This window comes from Peromyscus eremicus, chromosome 5, assembly GCF_949786415.1.
Source record: "Peromyscus eremicus chromosome 5, PerEre_H2_v1, whole genome shotgun sequence".
NCBI classification, from domain to species: domain Eukaryota; kingdom Metazoa; phylum Chordata; class Mammalia; order Rodentia; family Cricetidae; genus Peromyscus; species Peromyscus eremicus.
Window position 1 is genome coordinate 57,524,499 of NC_081420.1, and position 12,391 is coordinate 57,536,889.

The 12,391-nt window shown below is 43.3% G+C and overlaps 2 protein-coding genes across 2 annotated transcripts in view; one reads left to right on the forward strand and one right to left on the reverse strand.

Moving 5' to 3' along the window:
• The window catches only part of Taf3 (TATA-box binding protein associated factor 3), a 154,697-nt gene that overhangs the window by 89,155 nt on the left and 53,151 nt on the right, over nucleotides 1–12,391 (forward strand).
• LOC131911455 (thymosin beta-15A-like) lies at nucleotides 3,958–4,462 on the reverse strand. Its single transcript, XM_059263516.1, has one exon. The coding sequence runs from the start codon at nucleotides 4,283–4,285 to the stop codon at nucleotides 4,154–4,156; it is 132 nt and encodes a 43-aa protein (XP_059119499.1). The 5' UTR covers nucleotides 4,286–4,462; the 3' UTR covers nucleotides 3,958–4,153.

A 12,391-nucleotide genomic window follows, 5' to 3' on the forward strand; every position in this document is an offset into this window, starting at 1 on the left:
TGTCTTCTCCTCTTGGTAGTTCATGGTATTTACACACTGTTCCAGAGAGCATTCCAAGACATTTACTCTGAGGCTACAAACACCTCAGGTGTTTGACCTCATGGAATCCCAGAGGATACAAGTGACTGACCACATGGAAGAAATTCCAGACCACGGTGTGTGATGGAAGAAGCTCCAGGGGCCAGGCATGCCTTATACATTTTCTCAACATAGTAGTGCCGTGGCACCTGCTGCAGGGACTGAATGTCTGATGAGTAGGCACGTGTTGTTGCCAGCCCTACTGAAACTTCACCTAGGACTGGCGAGCAGAACTGGGGCCAGTACACAGTGGAGTCCACTCTACTGTGTACAGTGGGGACAGTAAAATGTTCTTGGTGTTTGCACACACATACACACTCACATGTACATCAGTGCTACCTTTTCTAGGTCTCTGGGAATGACTCTGCTCTAATCCTCGAAGGGAGGGAAGAGATAATACATAGGAATGTCCAGCACAAATTAAAATTTTGAACACCCAGCAAGCCTTTCCTTTGATTATTACACATTGGAAAGAAGCACTTTTTTCCTGTCAGTGTTTCTGAAATCCAGATGCTTCTCATAGTCACTGCCTGGCATCTCTCATAACATGGCTGTCACCACCTGCACCGTGGACCAGAGCTGCAGAATGTGCATCAGTGGTTTGCAGGAGAGTCCTAGAAATAGTCACTGAGCACGGAACACTGCCTTCTGACGCTCTTGATGGTGTACAGATGGATGCTGTGTGGGAAAGTGTAGACTCTGACACTCAGAACTGCAGAACAGCCCAGAAGAATTAGACTTGAAAGTTATAGGACTGTCCTATGCAGCTTATTTTCGCTTTTGTGGTTCGGGGAGTGATACTTTGAGAACCTCTAAGTAAATCTGAAAACATTGTTAAGTAGTGCACATGCCTTGTCTCGGGGCTTTTCTCTAATGGGATGGGAAATACATGTGTCCTTTAAGAGATGGCACCTCAGGGTCAAGAAGCTAGCTCAGTTGCCACAGTTGTCATTCCTTGGATATCTGTGATACTCTTGAGGAGTAAATGTTGCTGTCAAGTGTGTGTGTGGCAGTGTGCTGACTGGCCTCAAGTGTGTGTAGCAGTGTGCTGACTGGCCTCAAGTGTGTGTGTGGCAGTGTGCTGACTGGCCTCAAGTGTGTGTAGCAGTGTGCTAACTGGCCTCAAGTGTGTATAGCAGTGTGCTGACTGGCCTCAAGTGTGTGTAGCAGTGTGCTGACTGGCCTCAAGTGTGTGTAGCAGTATGCTGACTGGCCAGTGTTCTTGTTTCAGTCACTCACTTAGCGGCTACTGAGAGGCAGGCATGTGTTGAGAGCTGGCTCAGAGGGCAAAGCCAGTCTCTTCTTTAACAAAGCTTGTGCTCTAGAGAAAATGCTAAACATTACTGGCAGGTGACATATATTGAAAAAATAACATCTGGCTGGGCGGTGGTGGGCGGTGGTGGTGCATGCTTTTAATCGCAGCACTTGGGAGCAGAGCCAGGCGGATCTCTGTGAGCTCGAGGCCAGCCTGATCTACAGAGTGAGTTCCAGGACAGGCACCAAAACTACACAGAGAAACCCTGTCTCGAAAAACAAACAAACAAACAAACAAACAAACAAAAAAAAAAAAAGAAAGAAAGAAAGAAAAGAAAAGAAAAGAAAAATAACATCTGGAGGATAGTGTCAGACGCCTGTAATCCTGCCATTTGGGAGGTAGAGTCGGGACAATCAGGAGTTCAAGGTTATCTTCTGCTGCATAACGAGTTTGAGGGGTGCCTTGGGTATGTGAGACCTAACTCAAAGAGGAAGTGGAAGGAAGTGAAGGAGAGAGAGAGAAAAGAGGAACAGGAAGGGGAAGGAGAAGAAGAGGGAGAAAGGGAGAAAAAATGAAAACAGAAGCTAGATTAAAGTGCCAGTGACTAATGGGGCTATCGTGTTCGGCTGTTCAGGAGGGTCTCTGATAAAGGAGAATTACATAGGGCCTTAGAGGAAATAAGGAAGAGGTCTTAGTGTGATCACAAGTCGATGTCAAACTGTAGCTGTGTAGACAAAGTCACACACAGTCTAAGGCCTTGCAGCTGCCGTGCAGCTCATTGACTGGAAGCACAGGAGAAAGGTACGACTGGACTTGAACCAGTGAGACAGGGAAAACAACATAGGATGGTGCTGCTGCCTGCTTAACATAGTGCTGTGAGTTGGAGCTGCAGGCAGCTGCACTTAGGGAAGGAATTGGGTCTTGGCAGGCACTCTGGATGCCACCCGCAAAGGCTCCCAGGTGGAAGCCACAAGACCTGAGAGATGCTGGTGTCTTAGGCTAGTGTGATAGTTGTACATCAAGGTGAGAATATGATATGATCCTAACCATGGTGTTGAAATTGTAAGTAAATCCGAACAAAAGACAGAGAAGTATGATGTATTCTATCAATGGGATAGTTGGGTTCCCATCTTTTGGAAGACTTTGGGCATGCAACACTACAAAATAGCTTTTCCTGAAGGCAAACAAGCCTTGGTTATCTTCTACTACTAGGGAGGCTAAAGTGGAAGGAGCCTATGAGCCCAAGCTTCAAGATCAGCCCAAGTAACACAGTGAGACCCCAAGCCAAAGAAGACAATCAGTCCTCCCTCCCTCCCTCCCCCCCTCCCTTCCTTCTTCTCTACCTTCCCCTTTCCCTCTCTGTTCCTGGTTCCCTTTCTCTCTCCCCAACTTCCTCCTTCCCTCCACAATATATCAGCACGTGGAACCTTTCAAAAGCTATGAAGTGTCATCTCTGGGACCTTGTAGTTGAAGAGGTAAGTCAGAACTGCTGTAACAGTTTAAAGCATTATATAATTAAGGATCAAGTGTTAGTGAGTTAGAGTTGAGAAAAAGTACAGATTTCAGTGGATTGGCATGTCATACATACACCTTCAGAGAGATAAGAGCAGAGATAGGAACTAGCAATAAAAGAGCAAGAAAAATGCTGAAAAATATTAATAAGCAAAAGAAAAAAGTTCTACAGAGGAATTTGAAGGTAAAGTGAAGGAAATCTGAGCACTTACATAAAGAGAAGCCACTAGGAGACACAGTGTTAGAAAAGCACAGAACTAATTCATGTGACCCTATAGCTAGAAGAATTTCCAGGACGAGAAAACAATGAAACCTAAGGACAGATAATTGTGCAAGAAGTAATACAAGAAAATTCTCAGAATTGAAGGATACTGAAAGAGGCTTAAAGGTACCACAATTATAAAGATACCTTTATAATATAAATGCAGACTAAAGCACATTGGTTATCATATTGTTCCATTAGAAATAAAAATTTGGGAGCTGCAAAAGCATGGCGTTTCATAAAGAATATGAAGCAATAGCGGTGCCCATGGCATGTAGTGGCAGCTTGCCTCGTTGAGGTGAAGGACAACAGGCACCAAAGCTTGTGTCTCAGTTGCTGTGGTGAAACAGGTGAGCAAGGCAAGGAGGAAGAATGTGTGTGGGCTTACAGTTCCAGAGGGATAAGAGTCCACTGTGGCAACAGGCAGCAGAACAGCTGATCCCTCATGCCCTGAGCCTCTGAACTAGCAGTGGCAAGAGTTTGTAAACACTCAAAGCCCACCTCCAGTGACACACTTCCTCCAACCAGGCCTTTCCAACTAGGGAAGCACCACCAACTAGGAACCAACATTTCCATACCTAAGACTGCAAAGGCATTTCTCATTGAGACCACCACAGCTGGCAGTGGGATTCTTTGTAGTGGGATTCACATACCAGTGGTAAGTGTGAAAACAAATTTAAGCACATTGCCTGCTACTCTTAGGTAGCATAAATGAGAAGCCGTTAGTAAGTGCCTAAAATCTCTACAAACACACATGCTTACAAAAACTAGCCTAAGGGGCTGGAGAGATGACTCAGCAGCTAAGAGCACTGGCTGCCCTTCCTGAGGACTCAGGTTCAATTCCCAGCACCCACATGGCAGCTAACAGCTGTCTGTTACTACAGTCCCACAGGATCCAACACCCTCATGCAGACATGAATGCAGACAAAACACCAATGCACATAAATTAAAATTAAATAAATTTTAAAAAATTAAACGCAAAAACTAGTCTAAAACAAAGATTCCTAGGCAACGTTAAAGTTTGCTCTTAGAAGGAGAGCATTAATTTATGATGTTTGCACGCTCTCCTGCTGGATGGTTTCCTGTGACAGAAAGTTTTTTTCTTCAGTATTAATTTCCTTCCATCTCAGTTTGTCAAACATCTCCACTTTCAAGAAGTCTGGTTTATCATGTATCATACCTGAAAGAAAGCTTCAGGGTGCATACAAGGCTGTCACTGAGCTGAGATTGCTTCTCACTCAAACTGAGATTCCTAGGGCACATTATTATAAAATTAGAAGAAATCCAAGATTAGGAGAAGGAGTGCAGTTCATGTGGTGTGGGATGGAGAGGTCAGGGGACAGGAGGAAGACAGTGGTACCATACCATCAGAATGTTGGGTGAAGTCATTTCAGCCTTAAATTCTGTATTCAACCAAACTCTCAGGTCATGAGGTGGGATATGGATATTTCAGACACACATTGTCTCAAGACATTCATTTTCCAAACATGTTGATCAGAAAACTATCAGATGGTATGTTCTAAATTCAGTTGGATCTAGTGGGTATTTGAGCACCCACTATGCACTTAATGTGACACCGTGCATATAATACTGTCTTGTAAATATTTATAAATCTGAGCTGAAAGGATCAGAAAACAAAGATGAATCAAACACAGGCTCTGCCCTTGATAACTTTGCAGTTTACGAATCTGGGACAATGTGGATAAATCACTGTAAGCATGGGTGTTCTCAGAAAGTTAGAGGCTGCTGTGGGTATTTACATTGGTGACAGTCCAGATCTGACTGGAAGTGGGGCTTCATGAGGGAACTATTTGGGATATTTCTCATAAAACAAATCAAGTTTTTATTCACAAGCAGATATGGAAAGGAAAACATTGTAGTCAATACAAAATGTAATTAGAATGTAATGGAAAGCTCAAAACATTAAGTAACTCAGGGAGTGAAGGGGAGCTGGGGAAGAAAAAAATGAAAGTCAAGTTTAGGCTCCAATATTGGGCTTTGCGAGGTTCCCCTTTGCTCCCTAGGCAGAACAAGAGTTACTGGGAGACAACCAGGAGATGCTTCTTCTGGAGAAACTTGCAGACCGGCTGTATTTTGCCTACTAGATGGAATCATTGCTGGATTTACTGTGTTTTCTCTCTCTGGCACCTTCTGATTTCTTGGCATTGAATATGCATACAGTAAATATTTGTTGTGTTGAACTTCAGATAAACACACTATTAGAGAAGTCAAGAAAAGAGGATGGATAATCCAGTACTTGTTAGCTAGAAAACAAGCAGAATGTTGAGTTGCTATTAGAAATGAGAGCCAAGGGCAGTAACAGACACACATCTTTGTAATCCCAGCTCTTGGGAGGCTGAAGTGGGAGAGACAAGAGTTCAAGGCCAGCCTGGGGTCTGGAGTACATGAAACATAGAGGGGTAGGGGTACATGATGTGAACATGGAATCCTAGTACTCAAGGAATCTGAGGCAAGATGGTCAGAGTTTCTAAAAGGGCAAAGAAAAGAGGAAGAAGGCAGGGAGGAGATATATCACAGAAGACCATGGAAAAGCATTTCAGATGGAGGCTGGGGTAGGACCAATAATCAAAAGTTTAAGAGTGGATGGGTGATGAAGTAACCAGGTCAGTGTGACCTTTGAACAGTGTGACCATAGCTAAAGTATGTCTTTCCCTCTGATTGTCACACTGTATTCTGAGTGTCCAGGGTCTCCTTCCTGCTTCATTGATGTTCAAGTGGTTCTGAATACCTTTCCTTATGGCTATGTTCATTGCGTCTGAAAAATAGCAAATTCTCCGATAATCACTAGAAATGATTAGTGTGAGGAGGACTCACTGTGTATGTGAGCCAGACAGCAGTGTTGAAGGGAAGCAGAGGGTTGAATAAAGCAGCTGAGTTTTACAGCTATGGGCGCTAAAAGCATTGAGCATGTATGTGAGCAGCAGAGGAGACAGACAACTGCTATGTCAGGTCCAGCACTGTGCTCCTACTTTCTTAAATTGAGTAAAATATTACTCTGGAGCACTTTGGGGGCAGGGGGGGGGGCTTAATTAGTTCATTTCAATTACTTCTTGTCATGTCCCCCCAAAGTGTCGAATTTAATACAGCTTCGAGGAATATTTGTTCTGAGGTTAATTTCTTGCTCCACAAGTAGGGTGTTATGTGCTTCTACTTCATTGATATTTCAGGAGGTGACGGGTTGACATTTTCATTAAGTTCTATAATGTTCTATTAGTTATGTTCTTAAAACTCGTAATTCTGATTTGGAGAAATCTCTCCGAGGGTCCAGGGGAAAGAGTCAATCCAGCAGTCACCCGTGACAGTATATAAATGTCCTTGTGTAGCTTTCAGTGGGTTTCCTGTATAGAATGTGCAGATAAATACTGCTTATCTGAAGAGATACTCAAGGTAAATATTTATGAAATAAACTTTAACCTATGTGCCTTAATTAAATTTCACTGGCATACATATGTGTAGGAATTCTCTCATAGTTAATGGTTCTTTTTTTTTTAAACATGAGAATTATATTTTTTTAGCCAAAATATTTAAAGTGTATTTCTCGGACTATGTGACACTGATGTGTAGTAATGATCCTGCTGTCAGTCTCCCTTGTGACTGCAAATACAAAACAAGAATCTTCACTTTTCTCAAAGTAAAGTTGTTGTGGTTTCTCAGAGGAAGCCAACCTATCCTGGCTTCTTGTTGCCTGAGAGAACCCTGGGACAGGCCCATGTCAGGCTTAGGCTGCAAACCCAGATTCCCAGAAGAACTTGGGTGACGGTGGGGTATGTGCACCCCCCTCGGGCTGGCCCCCGTGTTCTGTTATGTTCATCATAATTTCATAGGAGGTACAGAATTCTAAATCCAGTGTTTTAGTAGGCAAGAAATCTGGGTGGGGTTTTTGTTTGTTTGTTTTTAGTTTTGTTTCTTTAATGTGTCTCTGCATTTGTAAATCTCAGCAGTTGTCCCTTCCTTTCTGGTGCTATAATAAAATAGCCTGGTAAAAGTCAACTGAGAAGGGAAAGGGTTTGTTTTATCTCACAGTTCCAGGTCGTAGTCCATATATGGGGAATTCAAGGCAGGAATGTAAAAAGAGCTGCTAACATCACACCCATAGGCAGAAGTTGAAAGAAATAAACATACACATGCTTCTTGCTTGCTTGTGTTCAACTCGATTTCTCCATTCTTACACAGTTCAGGAATATTTGTTCTGGGGACTATGCCGCCCACAATGGGCTAGGTCTTCCCTAGTTAATGTCAATCCTTCCTTAGTTAGTATCAGTTAACTAAGACACTCCCCAATAGACATGCCCTGTACATATGGCTTCACATTTTACAGGCCCATCAGGAAGACATTTCTGATTATAAACCCAGTGTCGATTATACCTCATTGATACTATCTATACAGATGATTCTAGGTTGTGTCAAGTTGACAGTTAAAGCTAACTATCACAACAGCTAATTCGAAATGTTTCAACATGTTGCAGGCCAGGAAGCCTTGGCTCTGGAGTGCCTGTCTGACCCATGTTGCAGGCCAGGAAGCCTTGGCTCTGGAGTGCCTGTCTGACCCACCACCCTTGGAGGTAGTTTGACCGTGTTCCATAAACACAGGCCGCTGTCATCACTCTCCTGTAGTGGTTGCACTTACCTCTCGGCTCCTCTTTCTTACTTGTTCTCCAGAAGTCAATTCTCAGCCAAGCAGCTATTGTGAGACCACTGCTCTAGTGGACTCTGAGTACCTGGGTCCCTGAGCATAGTAGGAAGTCTTTTGAGTGAGCTTATTCTTTTATACAATGGAGCCTGCTGTGTGTTGAGCCTCACTAATTTCTGAAATGCCTCCATGCCATCTTTCCTCTTGTCCCATGCAAAAAAAGTTCCTGGCTTCTTCTTAACAGCACCAGTCTCTTCCTTAGCCCATTGCCTTAGCCCAGGTTTCCCTGCATTGCTTTTTTGTTCCCAGTCCTTACGAGACGCCTGGCTAAACGCAGCTGCAGTAGCTGTGCTGCACAGACCAGATTAATGAGTACATCACTTCAAACTGAAAGTGTCAGGACACAGATGAAACAGACAAACGTTTTGCCAAAATGAGAGGTGAATTCTAGTCCAGTTCCCAATAGAATCCTCATTCCCACCTGAAGCCTCATGATCAGTCTTTATTGCTCTCATTTTTGTTGGTATCCCACTCTTCTGAGTTTATTGATCCAAACTCTTCCAGATTTCCCCTCCAACCCACTTCCAATGGCTTAAGAACTTTGTGACTAAGTTTAGCTACAGCCACAATGAAACTTTCCTAGTACCAGTTTTCAGTGTTAGTTGTATCCTTGTGACAAAATCCCTGCCCGTAGACAATGTAAAAGGGCGTTGTTTCTGTTAGTTTGCAGTTTCTGAGGCCTAGTCCATCATGGGAGGACAGGTGTGATGGTCCAGAGTAGTTCATGGGCTAGCAGGAACATGTGGCAGAGGCTGCTCACCTCACAGCAGACAGTAAGCTGAGAGAGAGAGAGAGAGAGAGAGAGAGAGAGAGAGAGAGAGAGAGAGAGAGAGAGAGAGGTTTCAAAGGCACAACCCCTACACCACCTCCCCCAATACTGCCACCAGCTGAGGCCACACTTTCAACACAAGGGCCTGAGGGGCCATTTCTTATTCAAACTATTGAATTAGAGTTCTTTGTGTACTGCAGATGGGGTTCTTGTTCTGTCTGCAGTTGATGTGTGTAATAGAAAGAATGGAAAGTTGTTAATCCAGTCATAAAATGCACTTTTAAATTTTTCACTCATTTCTTAAAATTGTGTGTGTGTGTGTGTGTGTGTGTGTGTGTGTGTGTGTGCGCGCGCGCGCGCGCACGCACATGTTAGAGAACTGTTGGAGGGAGAGAAACTAACTTGTTTAGGCACAATTGTCAATTTTATTTTCTACTGACTGCTTTGGATAAACATACTGGAATGCTGCCAAAATTTCAGGTGGCTGAATGCTAATTTTGTTGAAATTAGATGGAAGACCTATTCCTGCCAATTTTCTATTAAATTATGCAGAAATTTGACTTTGTAAGACATAAATCTAGTCAAAAATAGAGCCTTAATTTTCTAGTTAGTAATACCTTCAAAGGACTAATTATTCTCATTTTAGCTTTTGCTTTCTGTTTAAAAAAAAAATCAGAAAAGCAAGATGCAGTGAAAAATTAGTGCTCATTTTTCTCATGTAACTTGAATGCCAATTTGCAGTATTAAAAGATATAGTGTTTATAACTTTTTTTATGAAGCGGGGTGAGCCCCGGAAAACAATAAGTGTGTCTCTCAGATGTGCTGTGGTTACTGAATAATCACTCACGTAGTGGTCAGGGATGGAATTCAGAGGGTTATCTTTCAGCTAATCCTCGAGTGATGGAATTGGTATATCTCTGATTTTTCTCTTAGCCTTCTAGGGCTTAGAAGAATGAGACAAAAGTGATTATGGGAACTAGAGGGAGCCACTGGAGGCCACAGAGGAAAGGAGACCTTATCTTAAGCAATTAATCAAGAAACTCATATTGTGGGACAATTATTCAGAGTTAATTCTAAAATAGCTTTAAAGCCCCAGGTCTTGAGTTGTTTTTTTCTCCAAATTTTGTCAAGGTCATTGAGACAGTGTTAGGTTCAGTTGCAGTAGAGACATCGCATCTGTGAATGAGTGCATTGTGACAGTGTAGTGGCAGGCAGCATCGATGTAGGTATGGCTTTACTTTCATCCTATGATAACTGTTCAAAATAGGATGATGCTTAGTCCCTGAGATAGACAGCCTTTCACCAAGGGGATTCTGAAGTGCCTGGCCTCTGGCTTCTAGCTTAAAAAGACTATAGTCAAGTTCTTTAAGTTAGGTCCACTTGCCTCGCCTTGTGGTAGTTGCTGCTCCTCATGCTTGCTTAGTGAGTTTGTGTTGATGCATGTCATCTAATGGTGTTCTTCCAGCTGGTTGTGGATGTTCAGTCTGACCAATCATCTTGAGCTCACACTGCAGAGACTTCAGCACGAGTGGTGTCTTATCTGATAGTTTCTCTTGTTCACTGAGAAGTGAGCCCTTGAAGATCTGCTCTCGGCTTCCTCTGCCCTCCTCCCCGGCTTGTTTCCCTTCTTCCAGTCACACTGCACTGCTGACACTGACCAGTGGCTCTTTGTGGGCCGGAGGCACTCTCTGGGTACCTTGGGCAGGCCTGCTTCTCTTCTGCATAGGCCCTAGCCAAAGCTGACACCACAGCATGCCTTTTTCCCTCTCTTTCTTCCCTAGCATGTCTGTGCAAGCATCACCCAGGGTCACAATTCCCTGTCTGGTGACAGCTTCGGCATCACTTCTTTGGTGATCCTCTCACCAGCCTGTCCCTCTTCACACGCTTTGCCCTATTTTATTGGCTTCCTAGCTCTTAATCACTGTGAGTTATCCTTGGTGTTTATTTGTTGCCTCTGCTCTCCAAGTAAATCTGTGAGAACAGAGCCCTGGCATTTGTGGACTTGCCCTCTAAATAGCAAGAGTCTCCTACCACAGATCACTCGCTTGGGAAAGATCAAATCTCAAAACCCAAAGTGTGGCTTCTCCTGAACACTTATCAGTTGTGCGCCATTGTAAGGTGGAAAAATAAGTTTGACCGACATCACTTGGGACCATCTGTAGTAATTACCCTGGTTAACATCTGACAGTGAAGTTAGTCCCTGTCTCTGTGAGTCTTAGTTGGGGAAGTAGGCACGAATGGCGTTAATGATGAGACATCAGACAGTTGTAATTGTTTCTCCAGCGTCTCAGAATGACTATAAAATACGCTGAAAAGATAATGTTAAGCTTGAGCTTTGCAGAATGAGAGAGAGAAGCAGGCCCAACTGAGAGAAGAGTGTTGTTTCAGGAGGATAACAATATAAAAGACCTCACTATGTTCTAGAAACTGGGGTGCGGGGCGTTGGGGTGCGGGGGGGTTGGGGTTGGGGGGGGTTGTCATATGGTTTTAGCAGAGTGCTCTGTGTATAACTGTTTTGTGACTTAATCTAAAATGTATCCCAGTTTGAATTTGTAGAAACATCCAAGCCAGGTATGTCACCATTAAGTGTGTGATGGTTAGTTTTAATTTTGAACTACATAAAACCTACAGTCACCTAGGAGACGGGTTTCTAGACATGCCTGTAGGGGATTATCTTGATTGTGTTAGTTAAAATGGGAAAACCCACCCACTGTGGATGGTACCATCCCCAAACAGGGGATCCTGGACTGGGTAAGAGTGGGAAAAGTGAATTGATGGCTACCATGCCTACATTCGTTACCATTACTCTCCTCTTCTGACTGTGTGCATGTGACCAGCTGCTTCAAGCTCCAGATGCCTTGACTCCCCCATCATGATGACTGGGAACCTGGAACTGCAAACCAAAATAAAGCTGTTCTCTTTTCAGTTGCTTTTGTTGGAGTTACTTTATCATAGCAACAGAAAAAGCATATCAAGCATTTTTTTCTTTTTATGAAATACTTATGGGAAATGCAATTACTTTTGAGTAAGATGCCTTAGTTTAAATCAGTAGTCCATACAAGTGCTTGGTGATGATGAAGTCATATTCATACAACAAACAATTGATCTGTACTTACAAATTCTGTTTTCACGGATTTGCCTACTCACTATAGGCACTTTAACCCCAGAATACTCGTGACATTCCCACTATAATTTGAGTACATGTTCAAGATGAGAAAAAAAAAATGACTTATGGGACTGAAGAGATGGCTCAGCAGCTAAGAACACTGGCTACTATTCTAGAGGACCCAGACTTGTTACCCAGCACCTATCTGGATGCTCACAACCATCTGTAACTCCAGTTTTAAGGATCTGATGTCTCCTTCTGGCCTCTATGGGCACAAGGCACACATGTGGTGCACAGGCATACAGGCTACCAAAATACCCATACTCATAAAATTATAATTAATTTTAAAAATTGACTTACCTGTCACTCGGGTACCTGTCACTGGGCTGCTGTTGACCTTCCTTTCTCCTCTCACTGAACAAGTGCTCTTTCGTGTTCTGTGCTAAGCCCTGTGGCTCCTAACAGAGTTCTGCATGCTGCCTACTGTCCTTAAGCACAAGGGGCTGGGATGTGCCTTACAGAAACTATGTGTAGGTAGAATAAGTTTCTGTGAAGCCACACTTATACAGGTGTTAACAGGAGTTCAGTGTTAGTCAAGAATATATATTAAATCAGGTGTTGTTAAACAGGAGCACATATAGCTGGGTGTGCTGAGGTAGGAAGATGGCATTAAGTTCTATCCATCAGGAAAGAGAAGA